Raw genomic sequence first — 18109 nt, 5'->3', positions numbered from 1 at the left:
CATTCTGATCAACTACTTCTGAATTGTGGAGAACACCCTTGAGCAGAAACTGTTAACTGGAGAACCTTCAGGAAAGCCCAGAAGACTGGAGATAGTTTTAAGAATACAGCAGTTCTCTCCCTCTAAAGTTTTGCTTTTCCTACTGACCTGTTTGAAAGTTTTGATGAAGAAAATCGAGAAAAAAAACCATCTACACTTTTGGGAACTGGTAACTGAAAGACAGAAGCTTTAAAGATTACTACTAAACAAAGAAAGGGAGAGATTAAGAGAATTTATTTTGTGAAGGGTCGTTAGGCCATAAAATGCTTCACTAGAAAAGGTTTTTGATGCAGAATCTGTGGAAGAAAAATGGTTTATAAAGTAAAAAGGGTATGTGGGAAAAGGGTAGGGCAATCACAAAGTGGCTTGTTCTTTGAGATAGCGGGTGCAGGTGTAATGTGCTGAATGGCCTCTTTGTGTTGGGTGTAAAACTAGGTGTGTCATGTTCCGGAGGTCCGGGATTTTGTTTCTGAAAAGTGTTAAGTGGAGAGAAAGCCAGGTGTTGCTGAGTTGCCCTGACAGCACGGTTGAGATTAGGAATTTTCCAGGTGTAGAATCACAGATGGGACCATGGTGTGCTGTACAGTTTGTGGTGGGCGCACTGTCTTTTTAAAATAGAATTGAAAAGCAGGGAAGTTATGTTAAATTTTAAAGTACCTTGGTTAGATTACACTTCGAGTACCTAGTCCGGTTCTGGTCTTCATATTACAAATTGGATTTGAAGGTAGCGGACAAGATGCAAAATAGATTTACAAGAATGGTGCCAGAACTGAGAGGTTATACTCTGGGGCTAGAAAAGAGGAGGCTGAGGGGTGACCTAAAAGAGGTCTTTAAAATTATTAAAGGGGTTTGATAGAGGAGATCATAATATGATTACTAATAAATCCAATAGGGGATTCAGGAGAAACTTATTTTTCCAAAGTGTGGTGAGAACGTGGAACTCACTACCATATGGAGTAGTTGAGACCAAGACCATAGAGGTATTTAAGGGGAAGCTTGGTAAGTACATGAGGGAAATAATAATAGGAGATGCTGATGGGGGTTGAAAGGAAGTAAGGTGGGAGGAGGCTTGTGTGGAGCATGAACACCAGCATGGACCAGTTGGGCCAAATGGCCTGTTTCTGTCCTGTAAAATTGTATGTAATTAAAACATAATTTCAATGCAGCAGTTCCCCAGTTTGCAGATGAAGTTCAGGGCAAAGGTGAAATGACATGCACTTGATTAAGGAATTAGTAACAGCCCTCAACTTCATGTGAATTAGAAATTAAACTCCTTCCAAAGCACAGGACCTATGGCTTTTGCTGCAAACAAGGTCAGAGCCAGCCGTTGGACGCAAAGTCATTCCGTAAGTCCTTTCTCTCTACCTCGGTCAATGTCAGCAGGGGAGCACGGCAAAGTCCCCCGTAATATCCAAACCATTCCATCGCCTCCTTGAGGGCTGCAATGCCAAATTTTTGCGTAACCTGAGGAGATAAGAACACTTTCTCTGTTATGTCTGAGTGGGAGCTTCTTATCAAAATATAAACTGAAGGGTACAGGTCATTTTTAATACCCACCCTTATTGCTTCTGAGAAGGTGGTGGTGAGCTGCCTTCTTAAACCGCTGCAGTCTGTGGTGAAGATGCTCCCACAGTGCTGTTAGTTCAACACAGCAATGATTAAAAAAAACCCACCAATATAGTTCCAATTCAGGATGGTGAGAGACTTGGGAGGGAACTTGCAGGTGGTGGTGTTCCCATGCATCTCCTACTCTTGTCCTTCTAGGTGGTATAGGTCTTGGGGTTGGAAGTTGCTACAATACATCTTGTAAATGGCACACACTGCTGTCACTGTGGTGGTGGAGAGTGTGAATGTTTAAGGTGGTGTATAGGGTGCCAATAAGGTGGGCTGCTTTTCCTTAAAAGGAACTGAACTTCTGAAGCAAAACTGAAGCCACACCCATCGTGGCGAGCAGAGAGTATTCCATCACAACTCATAATCCTGACTTGTGCCTTGCAGGTAGTGAAGAGGCTTTGGAGGGGTCAGAAAGTAAGACATTTGCCACCTCTGACCTCTTCCCACGTGGCAACTGCACAGCGATCACGACTATCTACCCAAGCTGTTCTTTACAGCCAAAGTACTTGAGAAGTGTCGTCACTGTTGTAGGAAATGCGGCAGTTGATTTGCACAGAGCAAGATCCCACAAACAGCAACATGATAATGACCAGACTGACTGTTTTAGTGATGTTGCTTGAGGGATAAATATTGGCCAGGACCCATTCTTCATCAATAGTGCGATGGGATCTATTATACCAGATTTATTTTTTCCCACCTCTGTCAGTGCAGCACTCCCTATGTACTACACTGGGAGTGTCAACCTAGATTTTTTGCTCAAGTCCTGGAGTGGGTCTTGAACCTACAGCCTTCTGACTCCCCTCCACAATGGCAGTCTGGCAGCTGGAGCCATTTTTAATTTCAACCATTTTAAAAAGTGTTGAGAGGACACCTGCATCTTGAGGCACCCTCTCTCTGTTACCTGCATCAGCAAGTTACAGCTCTCAATGCTGGAGGACCTTCTGTTGGCTCCCCACGATCAGGAATACCCCCACCCACACCCCCAACACCTTCACACCACCCCCCCCCACCCACCCAACCAACCATTAATTGAATGGCGAGCGCGGCCCTGACCGCTAACTGGCCTTTCACTCAAAAGTTACACAGCACATGTCACACCAATGCCTTGCGGGGCTAGCATCTGGAAACTAACCTGATATCGGGTCTCAACCCAACAATGAAAACCTGGCCCCTGTTTTGTAAGGAAAGGTTGAAGCTATACTTACTGCTGTGTTGGGCTCAATCAGCCTGTATTGGAGTTCTCTAGCTTCCTCCCACTGCCCCCTGAGGCACAGCTTCTCCAAGTTGCACAGAGGCTCTCCGAGCACATTGGCCAGTGCGCACACACCACCCACAGCACCTTGAACAATCAGGGACAGAAAAATCAGTTTCCTAAGGGAAAAAAAACAAACTTGCATCTACATAGCAACTTTCACAACCTCACGTCGGCTGTGGCTCACACTCTACTTCTGAATCTGAAAGTTGAATGCATTCAAGACCCACTCCAGAGACTTGAGATCACAATCCACACTGACACCTCTGATACAAGTACTGCGGGCGTGCTGCCCTTTTGGAGGTGCTGTCTTTTGAATGAGACATCACAGCAACCTCCATCTGCCCTCTCGGGGACGCAAAACATCTAAGGCACGGTGTCAAAAAAGCAGGGGCTTCTCTGTCCTGGCCAATATTTATCCCTCGACTAACATCATGAAAACGGATTATCTGGTCATTTTCACATGGCTGCTGAGACCTTGCTGTGTGCAAATTGATAACAACACTATTTTTCTTTCAGAACACTTTTGGTTTTGAAGTGAAGTCACTATTTTATAATCTACCTAGGAGGTGGGGGAGACAATGTGGCTTGGTCAATACACAGGTACCTCAGTTTAGAATCCAGCACAGGCTATAATTATCCAAGTGAAATAGGTTTGGGGTCTCAACCAAGATGGCAAAAATCCCACAGCTCCAAATTTAACGACTGTCCTAAAGCAGGAGATGGAGTCAGAGAGGTTTAGGGGAGGAATGCCAACGCTTATGGTCAAGACAGCTGAAGCCACGGCCACCAACGATGGAACAATTAAAATTGTGGATGCACAACAGGCCACAATTGGAAGATCGCAGCTATCTCAGAGGGTTGTCGGAGGTTCCGGAGATAGGGAGAGGCAAGGACATGGAGGGATTGAAAATGAGGAGGAGGATAAGCTTGTTGCATATTTGCAATTTTTGTATGCATCAATTGTCACCATCTCCAGCAATGGCTTAACAAGTCACTCAGTTCAAGGGCAATTACGGATGGGCAACAAATGTTGGATAAGGAAAAGCTGCTCCTTAATAAAATAAAATTGAAACCTCGACAGATCAACCACAGTGTGACAGGTGTATCATCCCAGTCAAACTCCCCAGCTGCCACTGTCCCTTGAGATTGTTCCTCCCCACTCCATGACGAGCATTGAGGAACAAGCCCAGCAGGAGGCTGATTTATAAAAAGGAAAGTAAATTCCATTTCATTGATCCCCAACTCCAGCTGCTCAGACGCCTCAGATCTGCAAAGCTGCTTCTGTGCTTCCCCCAAGATACATTTCCAGAGTCAGTCAGAAAACGCTTTTGCAATAAATGGGACTAATCCGATAGTTCTTTCAAAGAGCCTGCATGGGCACGATGGGCCAAATAGCCTCACTTCATGCTGTTATGATACTCTTCACCTGTTAACCAGCACATCCCCAGCTCCCTTTCACCCATCTGGGTTGCCCCTTACCTACTGAATAAGCAGCGAGGAGATACCCCGCCGATCCAGCCAGCACTTGGAAATCCTGGTTCCTGGTTTTGTGAACTATCAGTGCAATTCTTGTAACCTGAGGAAGATGAACTGAAGCTTAAAACAGTATCTATTGCTAGTCAGTCAATGAGTTAGAGGCAGGGTAGGACTTACAACAGCAAATAAACAGAGTCTATTTAAATAATAGTCTCTACAAACTACAACAAACAGAATTGCAACAGACACAACAGCAACATCTCCCAACAAAAGCAGGATTATTCCTCCTGGGCAGTGAGTGGAGGATAGTTACATTGCACAAATTATGTAGGTAAAACCAATGCCAGTCATTTACAACAGTTTGGTTTCCAGGAGTGACTGGTGGGGGCGGTGAGGGGAGGTGGAATTACCCCAATCATCTTCATTTAGGGCAGGGTTTGTGTTGTCTAAAACTGTCTGCCCTCCTCTGCCACCTGTGAGAAAGGGCATGGGATACAGCTTGAAGGTCTCAAGGATTTAAACGCTGAGTGTAATCAGCTGTGATTCAGTGGGCAACACTCTTGCCCCCAAATCAGGAAGTTTTGGAATTAAGACTCACTCCAGAGAGCTGAGCACAAAAAGTTTGACTGACACTTTCTGTGCAGTATGAAAGGAATGGTCCATAGTCAGACACGCCATCCTTAAGATAAGATGTTAAACTGAGGCCCCACCTGCCCTCTCAGGTGTACATGGCAATATTCCGAAGAAGAGCAGGCACATTCTCTCTGGTATCCCAGCCAATGACTATCCCTCAACCAATATCACTAAAGGAGAAACAGATTACCTGGCCCTTATCACATTGCTGTTTCTGGAAATTTCCTGTGTGTAAATCGGCTGTCACATTTCCTACATTACAACAGTGAATGCACTTCAAATGTACTTCAGAAATGGTGGTGTAGTGGTAATGTCCCTGGACTCGTAATCCAGAGGCCCAGGCTAATGCTCTGAGGATATGGATTCAAAACCCACCATGGCAGCTGGTGGAATATAAAACAAAACTATCGTCGAATGTTGTAAAAAAAAACATCTGGTTCACCAATGTCCATTAGGGAAGGAAATTTGCCATCCTTACCTGGTCTGACCTATATATGACTTCAGACCCACAGCAAAATGGCTGACTCTGAAATGGCTTAACAAGCCACTCAGTTCACGGGCAAATAGGAATGGGCAACAAATGCTGGCCTGGCCAGTGACTCTCACATTCAATGAAAGGGGAGGCATTGTGGTCATTACACAGTTTAGAATCCAGCACATGCTATAATTATCCAAGTGAAATGGGTTTGGGGTCTCAAGCCAGGTGACAAAAATCCCACAGCTCCAGATTTAATGACTGTCCTAAAGCAGGAGATGGAGTCAGAGAGGTTTAGGGGAGGAATGCCAACGCTTATGGTCGAGACAGCTGAAGCCACGGCCACCAACGATGGAACAATTAAAATTGTGGATGCACCAGAGGCCACAATTGGAGGATTGCAGCTATCTCGGAGGGTTGTCAGAGGTTCCGGAGATAGGGAGAGGCAAGGACATGGAGGGATTGAAAACAAGGAGGAGAATAAGCTTGTTGCATCTTTGCAGTTTTTGTATGCATCAATTGTCACCATCTCCAGCACTGGCTTAACAAGTCACTTAGTTCAAGGGCAATTAGGAATGGGCAACAAATGCTGGCCTCACCAGTGATACTCACATTCAATGAAAGAAATAAAAAGAATATTGGCTGTGAAGTGCTTTCGCAGTGTCATGAAAGACACCATCAAAAGTTCCTGCTAGCTCTTTATGCTGCAGTTTAGCTGATCCTCGGCAACATAGCAGTGCCTGGGCTAGAGGAGGGGTGGAAAATAATAGTGGGAGCATTCCTATCCCAGTCACCATCTAGTAATTCCTGCTGGAAGTAAGATCGGGAACCTATTGCCGATTGTCATTAAAAACCCATCTTGTTCACTAATGTCCTTTAGGGAAGGAAATCTGCCACCCCTACCTGGTCTGGCCCACATGTGACTCCAGACCCATATCAATATGGTTGACTCTTACCTGCACTCTGAACAAGGGCAATTAAGAGTGGGTGATAAATGCTGGCCTAGCCAGAAATGCCCACATCCCATGAACGAATAAAAAAACAGGCTCCACTCTGATGCCTCTTCCTGCTGGTCACTGACCCCAATGTTGTCTCACACATCAGTAAGAGGCTGATGTCAGTGGAGCTGTTGCCCATAGTATGGTGCAACCTTAAAATTAGAGTTCAGGGTGATGTCAGGAAGTACATCGTCACACAAAGGGTAGTGGAAATCAGGAACTCTTTCCTCCAAAAAGCTGTTGAGAATGGGTGGGGGGTGGGAGGGATCAGTTGAAAATTTTAATACTGAGATGGCTAGATTTTTGTTGAGTAAGGATATTAAGGATTATGGAACCAAGGTGGGTTGATGGAGTTAAGATACTGATCGACCATGATCAAACTGAATGATGGGACAGGCTCCAGGGGCCGAATGGCCTCCTCCTTTTCCTGCAAGTCCCAAGAGAGAAAGCAAGAATGACAATGACCACTTACATTGTTGCCGCTGTCCTTCAGCCCGATGATGTTGGGATGTTGAGAAAGAGTGAAGATGGCGTCCATTGGTAGCTGCAGTGCAGTGTTACCTGGGACACTGTACAACACAACTGGCACAGGTGAGGCATCAGCTACCTGAATTTTTAAAAAAACATCGAGAGTAATTGGTTAAAGGTCCCCACCTGTGATCTGACACACAACAACATGGGAGTGCCACACTAAAGCTCACCACATTACTGCTGACTGACACTCACAACTGAAGAGAGTGATGTGCTGAGATCACGCGGTGGTATAGTAGTGACAAATGTATTTGTACAAAACTCTTTTGTCTACTACATGTCATCCGTGATTCAGTTGGTAGCATTCTCACCTCAAAATCAGAAGGTTGTCTGCTCCAGATCTTGAACATAAAAATCAGTACTGGGTGAATGCTGCACTGTTGGAGGTGCTGTCTTTCAGATATTAGACCAAGACCCTATCCGTCCTCTCTTAAGAGATTCTATGGCACTTTATTTAAAAAGATCAGGGGAGTTACCCTGGTATCCTGATCAATACTTATCCCTCAAACACACAAAAGACAGATAAACTGATTGTTATCACAATGATGTTTCTGGGAGCTTGCTGTGCAAAATTGGCTGCTGTGTTTTCTACATTATAACAGCGATGACAGTTCAAAAAGTACTTAACTGGCTGTACTTTGGGAAGCACTTTGGTTCTTGCTTTGGTCATGAAAGATGCTATAGAAATGCAAATCTTTTTTATTATTTACTGATGGTTCAATGCTGACTTGTTTTTTTGGACTCTGCTACTGAATTGAGCTCTCTCTAATCAGCAAAAATCATCAAGCTTCAGTTTGATCTCAGTCTAAAATCTTCTGATGCAGTTGCCGCAGTCAGATGGAGAAAAGGGAAAAGTCATGATTTATAAAGAATGAAATGAGCACAGTAAACAGACAGAGCAAACATGAATGCAACAGAGTGAGAGAGAGAGAGAGAGAAACAGAGCATGGGGTGGAGGGACTGGGCAAGGGGTGAAGAGGCAGGAAGATGGGGAGGGCGGAAACTACCGGGAGAAAAAGAAAGTGGGGGAGGGGACAGAGATCTCCTCGTTTGCCAATTAGCATGCAGAATCACACACATACGTACTTGGAGCAGCATTTCACTTGCATTTCCCTCAATTTAGTCTACTGCATTCGCTGCTCCCAGTGTGGTTTCCTCTACATTGGAGAGACCAAACGCAGACTGGGTGACCGCTTTGCGGAACACCTTCGGTCTGTCCGCAAGCATGACCCAGACCTCCCTGTCGCTTGCCATTTTAACACTTCACCCTGCTCTCTTGCCCACATGTCCGTCCTTGGCCTGCTGCATTTTTCCAGTGAAGCTCAACGCAAACTGGAAGAACAGCACCTCATCTTCCGACTAGGCACTTTACAGCCTTCTGGGCTGAATATTGAGTTCAACAATTTTAGATCATGAACTCTTTCCTCCTTCCCCACCCCCTTTCCGATCCCCCTTTTCCCAATAATTTATATAGATTTTTCTTTTCCCACATACTTCCATTATTTTTTAAATGTATTCCATCCATTGTTTTATCTCTACCTTTTAGCCTATTTCGATTCCCCCCCACCCCCACTAGGGCTATCTGTCCCTTGCTCATCCTGCTTTCCACATTTAATGTCCCCATTAGCACATTTCTTAGCTAATATCACCACCGTCAACACCTCTTTGTCCTTTTGTCTATGACATCTTTTGGCAATCTCCACCTATCACTGGCCCTCTATCCAGCTCTACTTGTCCCATCCCCCCTTAAACCAGCTTATATTTCACCTCTTTTCTATTTTTCCTTAGTTCTGATGAAGAGTCATTCGGACTCAAAACGTTAACTGTGTTCCTCTCCGCAGATGCTGTCAGACCTGCTGAGTTTTTCCAGGTATTTTTGTTTTTGTTCTAGATTTCCAGCGTCCGCAGTATTTTGCTTTTTACTTGGGGAGATCTGGTGCAGTATAAAGGACAACCAGCGGAAGTTGCTCCTCCAACTGTTTTCAGTGGGGTAAGGAAGGAAAAATAAGATTGAGAGCGAGAAGAGGCACCAGAAAGTGTCTCGGCTAAATGAACTGAGCAGTAGCAAGATGTCATTTTGCTATTAACTGCTCTCTATTAAAACAGGCGTGTGTGTCACTGTTACCTGTGTATAGTGCTGTATGAAGGCAGCACTGTTCATTCTGCCTCGGTAATAACACGGAGTGATGACCATCACTGCGGACGCCCCTGCTTCTGCCATATTGCGTGTCATCGCAATGGTGGCCTCTGTGGCTGTTGGAAAATAAAGCAAAATTGCCACTTAGCCCATTTGCAGTGATGCAGTAGCCACGGCAACGGGATCACATTCACTGACCCATAACTGAGGCTGTCATTTATTTGTTGGAAAATCAATCACAGGGACAGTTACAGGTAGAAAAGGACTGGGCCCACTCAAGCTAATCCAATAGCACAGTCATGGCTGAGTGTTACTCTATCTCTCGTTGCCCCGGTTCTCTCAGCTCTGTTCCCTTGTGCACTAGTACTTGAAGTGTTTGTTCCCCAATCACATCCATTGGGTTAGCCAGACTGGTTCTTTATACCTCCATCACATCACCCATCTCTGCACCGACCTCTCCCTTACCGCCAGTGAAACCTTCAGCCACAACTTCACATTTAGGCCGAGGCCCTTACCGAGCCTGTTCCGGTGAAGAGCCCTATCCTGAACCATTTACCTGTCCTCTGCAGCAATCTGATTTTTGTCTCAGAACATTCACGATCTCCACTTACATTCACAGCCAGATCCAGCCACCAGCAGCTTCTCCTCAGGTAGCACCTGCCTCACTCTGCGAACAACTTCAACACGCTCCTCACTGGTCAGGAAGACAAACTCTCCATTGGAGCCCTGAACAACTAGTCCTGCAAACAGAGAAATCTTGCATTTATATGGTGTCCATTTCTACCTCAGGAAATCCCAAACTGCTTTACAGCCAAATGAGTTTTTTTGAAGAAGTGTAGGTATCATTGTAGGAAACACAGAAGCCAATTTGCACACAGCAAGATCTCACAAACAGCAATGGCCTGTTTTAGTGACGTTTGTTGAGGGCTGAATATTGGCTCAGATTGGAGAACTCTCCTGCTCTTATTTGAATTAGTGCCATGAGATCTTTTACACCCACCTGAGAGGGCAGTCAAGGCCTCAGTTCAACATCTCAGCCAAAAGATGACACCTCCAACATTGCAACACTCCCTCAGCACTTGGTAGAGCTTTATTGAAGATGTAACCAACAGAATAGACAATGGTGAACCAGTGGATGTAGTATATTTGTATTTTCAAAAGGCATTTGATAAGGTGTCACATGAAAAGTTGTTGCATAAGAGAAGGGTTGGAGGCAATTAGCATGGATAGAGGATTGATTGTTTTCTATCCTTGAACCCAGTCAGTAGGAATGAAGCTATTTTGAAAGGATCAACATTGATACTTCAGCTGTTTACAATCTATACTAATTATTTAGATGAAGAGTCAGAGTATAATGTACCCAAGTTTATTTCATTTTTTCATTCATTCACAGGATGCGGGATTTGCTGGCTGGACCAGCACTTACTGCTGATGATATAAAGATAGCTGGGAAAGTGAGCTGTGAGGAGGATACAAAGAGTCTGCAAAGGGGTATAGAATTGTTTTGCGGGTGGACAAGAAAGTGGTAAATGAGTATAATGTGGGGAAATGTGAGGTTATTCACTTGGATAGCAAGACTAGGAGGTCTCATGGTAGTGTCCCAAGCTCTGGGTTCAAGTCCCATTTCATGACTTGATGGCCACGGAAGGCACATTCATACCATGGCCAAACAAGTTGACTATCAGCCTGTAAATGCTTCCAATATGCCTGATGGCAGATGGTAAGAGATGAGAGTTTCCTGGTCAGCCATACTGCAGAAGGTAATGGCAAACCTCTGTAGTACTTTGCCAAGCACAATCATGGACCAATCCAATGGAGGTCCACAGTTACCAACACCCTCTTAGGGCATGGTACCTGAAAGTAATGTTGAGGAACTATTAATTGTTGAGAATTCAGGGGATTTGGGTGTTCTTGTACACAAACCACAGAAATGTAGATACAGTATGCAATTGGGAAATCAAATGGTATGTTGGCCTTTATTGCAAGTGGGTTGGAGTTTAAGTGTAAGGAAGTCTTGCTATAATTGTACAGGACTTGTGAGACCACACGTGGAGTACTGTAGCCTCTGTACCTAAGGAAGGAAGATAAGGATAGAAGGAGGCGATGGCACAGTGGTATTGTTGCTGGACTAGTAATCCAGAAGGATTTCCCCCAGGGTAATTCTCTGGGGACCAGGGTTCGAATCCCACTACAGCAGATGGTGGAATTTGAATTCACTAAAAATCTGGAATGAAAAGTTTAATGATGACCGTGAAACCATTGTTGATTGTTGTAAAAACCCATCTGGTTCACTTTAGGGAAGGAAATCTGCTGTCATTACCTGGTCTGGCCTAGATATGACTCTTAAATGCCCTCTGAACAAGGGCAATTAAGGACAAGCAATAAATGCTGGTTTAGCCAGCAACATTGGCTAGGGGCACAGCAATAAAAAAAATACTCCTGTTGGATGCACAGCAAAGGATGACTAGATTGATCCTTGGGATGATAGGGTTGTACCATGAGCAGAGACTGAGTTGATTGGGCCAAGCTCTCTGGACTTTAGAAAAGTTGAGAGGTGGCCTCATTAAAACATACAAGATTCCAAGAGGTAAATGCCGAGAGGCTGTTCCCCTGTCGGAAGAGTCTAGAAGTGGGAACATAGTCATTTAGGGCTGAAATGGGGAAAGATCTGTTCATTCAAAGGGTTGTGAATCTTTGGAATTCTCTACCCCAGAAAGCTGTGGATGCTCAAGGAAGAGATTGATAGATTTTTGGGCTCTAAGGAAATCAAGGGAGATATTTTTATTCTTTCATGGGATGTGGACATTGCTGGCTAGGCCAGCATTTGCTCCCCATCCCTAATTGCCCTTGAGAAGCTGGTGGTGAAACACATTCTTGAGCCGCTGCAGTCCATGTAGTTCCTCTCAAGTTCCAAGTTCCCCTCTAAGCCACTCACCATTCTGACTTGGAACTATATCACTGTTCCCTCACTGTCGCTGGGTCAAAACCCTGGAACGACCTCCCTAACAGCACTGTGAATGCACCTACAACACATAGACTGCAGCGATTCAAGAAGGGAGTTCACCACCAACTTCTAAAGGGCAATTAGGAATGGCCAATAAATGCTGGCCTAACCAGCAACGCTCACATCCCATGAATGTATTTAAAATTTGAATTTAAATCCTCTAAAATTCAGCTTTTTTGTTGATGTTTGGACCAAGGCTGTAATGGGGTCAGGAACTGAGTGGCCCTGGCGGAACCCAAACTGAGCATCAGCGAGCAGGTTATTGCTAAGCAAGTGCTGCTTGAAAACACTGTTGAAGACACCTTTCATCTCTTTGCTGATGATTGAGAGTAGACTGATGGGACGGTAATCAGCTGGATTTGTCCTGCTTTTTGTGGACAGGACATACCTGGGAAATTTTTAACATTGCCGGTGTTGTAGCTATACTGGAACAGCTTGGCTAGGGGCACGGCAAGTTCTGGAGCACAAGTCTTCAGTACTATTGTCGGAATATTGTCAGGGTCCATAGCGATACGGGGATCAGGTGGGTCTGGGGAAATTGGGCGGAAAAATGGATTTGAAGTAGAAGACCAGCCATGGCATGGTGGAGCACGCTCCGGGGCTTTTTGGCCTACTCCTGCTCTATTTCTTATGTTCTTAGACCCCTCTGATAGTGGAGTGCTTTTGGATTTTATGCTCAAGTCTCTGTAATGGGGCTTAAACCCACAACTTTCTGACCCAGAGGTGAGAGTGCTCCTCGCTGAGCTGCAGCTGATGTATTTTCAAAGTCTGACAGGGAATGCTATTTGGGATGTGGCATTCCCCCTTTTTTTCCCCCTCAGCCTCCTGACTGGACTCTGATTCAATCTCAGTGTTTTGATTAGTTGGCTTCTGACATGACGACAAAAACACCTGGTCTGCACCAGTCCCGTGTGGAGCCAGAGACCCTAAGAACAGTTCGCGGAACTCAACAACTGCCTTTTGCATTTATATAGCACCTTTAACATAGCAAAATGTCCCAACGCACTTCACAGAAGCGTTATTGAACAAAAATTTGACACTGAGCCACATGAAGCGATATTGCGACATGCGAGCAAAAGCTTGGTCAAAAAGGTAGATTTTCAATCAGCGTCTCAAAGGAGAGAGAGGCGGAGAGATTTAAGGAGGGATTTCCAGAACTTAGGGCTCAAGCAGCTGAAGGCAGAGCCACCAATGGTGCAGCAATTAAAATCGGGGAAGGGCAAGAGGCCAGAATTGGAGGAAATGCAGAGATCTCAGAAGGTTGGAGGGCTGCAGCAAATTGCTGAGAGGATCAGAGCCACAGAGGGATTTGAACACAAGGAGGAGAATTTTAAAATTGCAGAAGAAATTCCATCCCAGTTGCCACCAGAACTCTGATGGTTAAGTGGTAAACATTCCAGAATATGGCCAAAGGTAGAAAAAAAGATGTTTGTTTGCCAATGTTCTGCAGTAAAAGGGCCTTTGACATTGGAACTTGGAGAACTTTAGTGACACATTAAATCAAACAAGTGGGCAAAGAGTACAGTCAGGATGGAAAATTCACCAGGCTCAATGTCCAAGGATCTTGTGTGTAAACATTCACGTAGAAAACAGGAATGGAGCCTAAACCTGCAGAACCAGTGACCTGTAGCCAGCAATAGTTACTGGTCCACTAATATGACAGGAAGAGGTACAGACATGGCTTGTGGGGCAATGAACCATCTAGGTGATGAAGCTGGGCTACATAAGATCCCAAGTTTGTATCCTCGACTTAGCTGACTCCAGCCCTAGGCGCTATAGTCACTTTTATTGTTGTTGGGCCAGTGAGAGGCTTTCCAAGTCAAAATCTTGAACTAGTAACCCCGACCCTCCGCTACATGGGACATATGGTGACCTCTGACCTCCAGATGCATGGGACACATACGTGGTCTTAAGAAAGACTTTTGCATTTATATAGCACCTTTCATAACTACGGGACCCCACAAAGTGCTTTCCAGCCAATGAAACACTTGTGAATTGTAGTCACTGTTGTAATGTGGGAAACATGGCAGCCAATTTGCACATAGCAGGATCCCACATACAGCAACATGATAATGACCCGATAATCGATTTTTGGTACTATTGGTTGAGGGATAAATATTGGCCAGGACACCGGGGTTAACTCCTCTGCTTTTTTCCGAAATAGTGCCATGGGATCTTTTGCGTCCATCTGAGAGGCTGGACTGGACCTCGGCTGAACATTTCATCCAAAAGACGGCAACTCCAACAATGCAGCATTCCTTCAGCACCACACCGGCACTGTCAACTGAGATTCTTGAGCTCAAGTTCTGGAGTGGGACTTCAACTCTCAAACTTCTCACTCAGTGAGGCAAGAATGCTACCAACTGAGTTACGGCTAACGTCTGACATTGGCTGTGAGCAGGATCAAATGAGGCTAAAACTCACCTGGATAAAAGAAATTACTTGCAGGGCTATAGGACTAATTGGATAGCTCTTCTAAAGAGCTGGCAAAGGCACGATGGACTGAATGGCATCCTTCTGCGGTATATGATTCTGTGATTCACTTGGGCAAGGTACTGGAGTTCATGGGGATACATACAGCGCATGGGGGGAATAAATGCTCAGTGGTGGAGCACAGATACAATATTAAACCCTCCCACCCTGCGGAGTATGATCTCACACTGTAGCCCACCACCCCTCCCCCACGACCCCACTGCAAGACTTGGTTAAAAACATGTTTATCCTTCCAGGTATATAGCTGTCGGGATTGGGAAATCAAGGAATGCGGATCAAGGGCAGACTTGACAAGAGGCCAGGATTGGAGGAGCTGCCAGATCGGAAACCAACTGAGGTTGGTAAGCACAGCGGGTCATGTGTGAATGGAACTTGATACAACTTAGGCCATGGGCATCAGGGAGTTAGATGAGTTCAAACACAAACTCATGAGGTGTGAGTGATACTGACCAAACCAATCAAGTGCCCACACAGTGCCCCTTATTAAACTGTTGTTTTTAAATGCAAAATTTCACATAACACATTACCTCTGAAAGGGATCTTGCTCAACTCATGGACGTTACTCTCCAGCTGCTGATAGTCCACCTGGCCCTTCTGGTTAAAGGGGGTCACTATAGGCGGGTAGATACCCCTCAGGTCCAGCCTACTCCCAGAGCTGACGCCTCTGCCCTGTTGGAACCCCCTCCACCCCAAACATTTCCCGATTAAAGCTTTCCTCAAAAACATTATCTCAACCAGGAGCACTTCTACTCCTTCCTTCAACTCCCAACCAAATTCAACCGCTGTATTGATCCGGAACCGTTAGTCTATTTAACCACGCCCCCCTCCCCCCCAACAAACTTTTTGTGATTTTGTTTTCAATTATTGTTATTATTTTAGAGACGAAGATATAAAAAAAATGATTTTCCCCAACGGATAAAGCTTATTTTTTAATGTTTGGGGGAAAAGTTTGGACGCGCTGGAATCTGGCACTTATCCCGAGGGCGAGATACTGCCTCATTCAGTGAATTTCCAGTCAATTTACTGACAGGTTTAATTCATAACTAACCTTATCTTCTCTCGCTCTTTTACCCATTATCTTCAACCCGCGGCAGAGCTAAGAATATAAACACAGAGTGACCAGGGTTGATTATTACCGTGTCTCTAGAGCCAGTAAGACACACCTACTCGTTTTCAATGATAATAAACGGTATCTCGTCATTACTACCAGAGCCAACCCCAATTCTAATCCCTAACCACAACCCTTAACCCTAACCACAACCCTGACCCCTGACCTCCGCCCCCACATAACCACAAACCCTAACCCCTGTCCCCAGTGGCTACCCCGAACCCCAAATTCAGCCACAAGCTCCTCTCCCTAGGCATCAACTCCACCCCTCTCCTTATATCTGAACCTGATTGCTTGTAGCCTTGGTATCATATCTGACTCCAAGATAAGCCATACTCCAGCCACATATCCGCATTGTAACGAAGACCAGCTTTGTTTTCCTTCATTCTTTCATGGGATGTGGGCATCATGGGCAAGGCCAGCATTTGTTGCCCATTCCTAATTGCTCTTGAACTAAGTGGCTTGCTCGGCCATTTCAGGGGGCCAGTTAAAGAGTCAACCGCATCACTGTGGGTCTGGAGTCACATGTAGGCCAGACCAGGTAAGGACAGCAGATTTCCTTCCCTAAAGGGTCATTAGTGAACCAGGTGGGTTTTTACAACAATCGATGATGGTTGTCATGGTCACCATTCCTGGGACTAGCTTTATATTCCAGATTTATTAACTGAATTTAAAGCCCACCAGCTGCCATGGTGGGATTTGAATCCATGTTCCCAAAGCCTCTGGATCACATGTCCAGACACATTACCACTACACTATCATCCCCCCACCCCCATCTCTGTAAAATCACTCGACTTCACCCCTGCCTCAGTGCATCTGCTGCTGAAACCCTCATCCAAGACTTTATTGCCAATAAACCTGACTCTTCCAACACACTCCTTACTCCCACAAAGTACTGTCCAACCATCACTCCTGGGCTTGCTGACTTATGTAGGGTCCCAGTTAAGTAACACCTGGATTTTAAAATTCTCATCCTTATTTTCAAATCCCCCAAATGGCCTCTCCCCTCCCTATCTCTACAGTCTCCTCCAGTCTCACAGTCCTCCAAGATCTCTGCACTCCTCTAATTCTGGCCTCTTTAGCATCCCAGATTTAAATCACTCCACTATTGATGGCCATGCCTTCAGCTGCTGGGCCCCAAGCTCTAGAATTCCCTCCCTAAACCTCTCCACCTCTCTGCCTTTCTTTCCTCCTTTAAGACACTCCTTAAAACTTGTCTCTTTGACCAAGCTTTTGATCACCTGCCCTAATATCTCCTTATGCAGCTTGGTGTTACATTTTGCTCTATAACACTCCTGTGAAGTGCCTTAGGATTGTTAATTATGTCAAAGGTATTACATGAATACAAGTTGTTTTTGTTGTCAAAAGCCTCTTAAAACCCAACTTTTTGACCATGGCTGCCTTCTTCCCCATAAATCATCGGCTTCCATTTCTACCCCTTGTAAAACTCTCCAGAATACCCTTATCTGGTACCGGTTAGGCCTCAACTGAAGGATCATTTCCAATTCTGGGCACCACACTTTAGGAAGGATGCCTAGGCCTTGGAGAGGCTGTAGAAATAGATTACAAGAATGGTACCAGGGATGAGCGACTTCAGAAACATGGACAGAACGGAGAACCTCGGATTGTTCTCTTTAAGGCAAAGAAGGCTAAGGGGAGATTTATGGAACCACAGAATGGTTACAGCTCAGAAGGAGGCCATTCAACCCATTGTATCCATAGCAGCTCTCTGTAAGATCAATTCAGCTAGTCCCACTCTCTCACCCTTTCCCTGTAGCCCTGCAAATCTTTTATTTTCAGGTACTTATCCAAATTCCTTTTGAAGACTGCAACTGAACCTGCCTGTGCTACCCTCTCGGGCAGTGCTTACTAGATCTTAACAACTCACTGCGTTAGAGAAATGTTTCTTTTATGTCTGCTTTGGTTCTTTTGCCAATCACCTTAAATCTATGTCTTTTAATTTTAATAGCGGTGTTCAAAATTATGAAGGGCTTTGATAAATACAGAAACTGTTTCCATTGGCAACACCATCAGTAACCAGAAAACATAGATTTAAGATAATTGGTAAAAAGAACCAGAGGAGACGGGATGGTCAAATGAGCAGATAAGTGGCAGATGGAATTTAACCCTGAAAAGTGTGAGGTGATACACTTTGGAAGGCGTAATTTGACAAGGAAGTATTCAATGAACGGCATGACACTAGAGAGTTCTGAGGAACAAAGGGACCTTGGCGTGTGTGTATAGATCTCTGAATGCAGAGGGGCATGTTAGTGGGGTGGTGAAAAAGGCATATGGGACACTTGCCTTTATCAATCGAGGCATAGATTACAAAAGTAGGGAGGTCAT

The 18109-nt window shown here is 45.0% G+C and overlaps 1 protein-coding gene across 1 annotated transcript; it reads right to left on the bottom strand.

Moving 5' to 3' along the window:
- Positions 1-721: 721 nt before the first annotated feature.
- On the bottom strand, positions 722-15448 carry hoga1 (4-hydroxy-2-oxoglutarate aldolase 1). Its single transcript, XM_078565092.1, has 7 exons — positions 15183-15448; positions 9770-9898; positions 9147-9274; positions 6963-7097; positions 4388-4484; positions 2859-2992; positions 722-1503 (listed from the first exon to the last, which is right to left on the bottom strand). Exons 1-7 carry the CDS (start codon positions 15379-15381, stop codon positions 1354-1356), a joined length of 972 nt encoding a protein of 323 aa, XP_078421218.1. The 5' UTR covers positions 15382-15448; the 3' UTR covers positions 722-1353.
- Between the last annotated feature and the right edge of the window lie 2661 nt (positions 15449-18109).

Source organism: Cetorhinus maximus, chromosome 20 (assembly GCF_964194155.1).
Source record: "Cetorhinus maximus chromosome 20, sCetMax3.hap1.1, whole genome shotgun sequence".
NCBI lineage: Eukaryota > Metazoa > Chordata > Chondrichthyes > Lamniformes > Cetorhinidae > Cetorhinus > Cetorhinus maximus.
Note: the sequence above shows the minus strand (reverse complement) of the source record. Positions and strands in the feature narration are given on the sequence as shown.

Coding starts and splice junctions, on each gene's coding strand:
- hoga1 (XM_078565092.1), bottom strand. CDS start 15,381: ATGTTTTTGAGGAAAGCTTTAATCGGGAAATGTTTGGGGTGGAGGGGG. Junction 9,899..15,182: donor GAGCAAGATCCCTTTCAGAG/GTAATGTGTTAT, acceptor CTCTGTTTGCAG/GACTAGTTGTTCAGGGCTCC. Junction 4,485..6,962: donor TGAAGGACAGCGGCAACAAT/GTAAGTGGTCAT, acceptor CATCTTCCTCAG/GTTACAAGAATTGCACTGAT.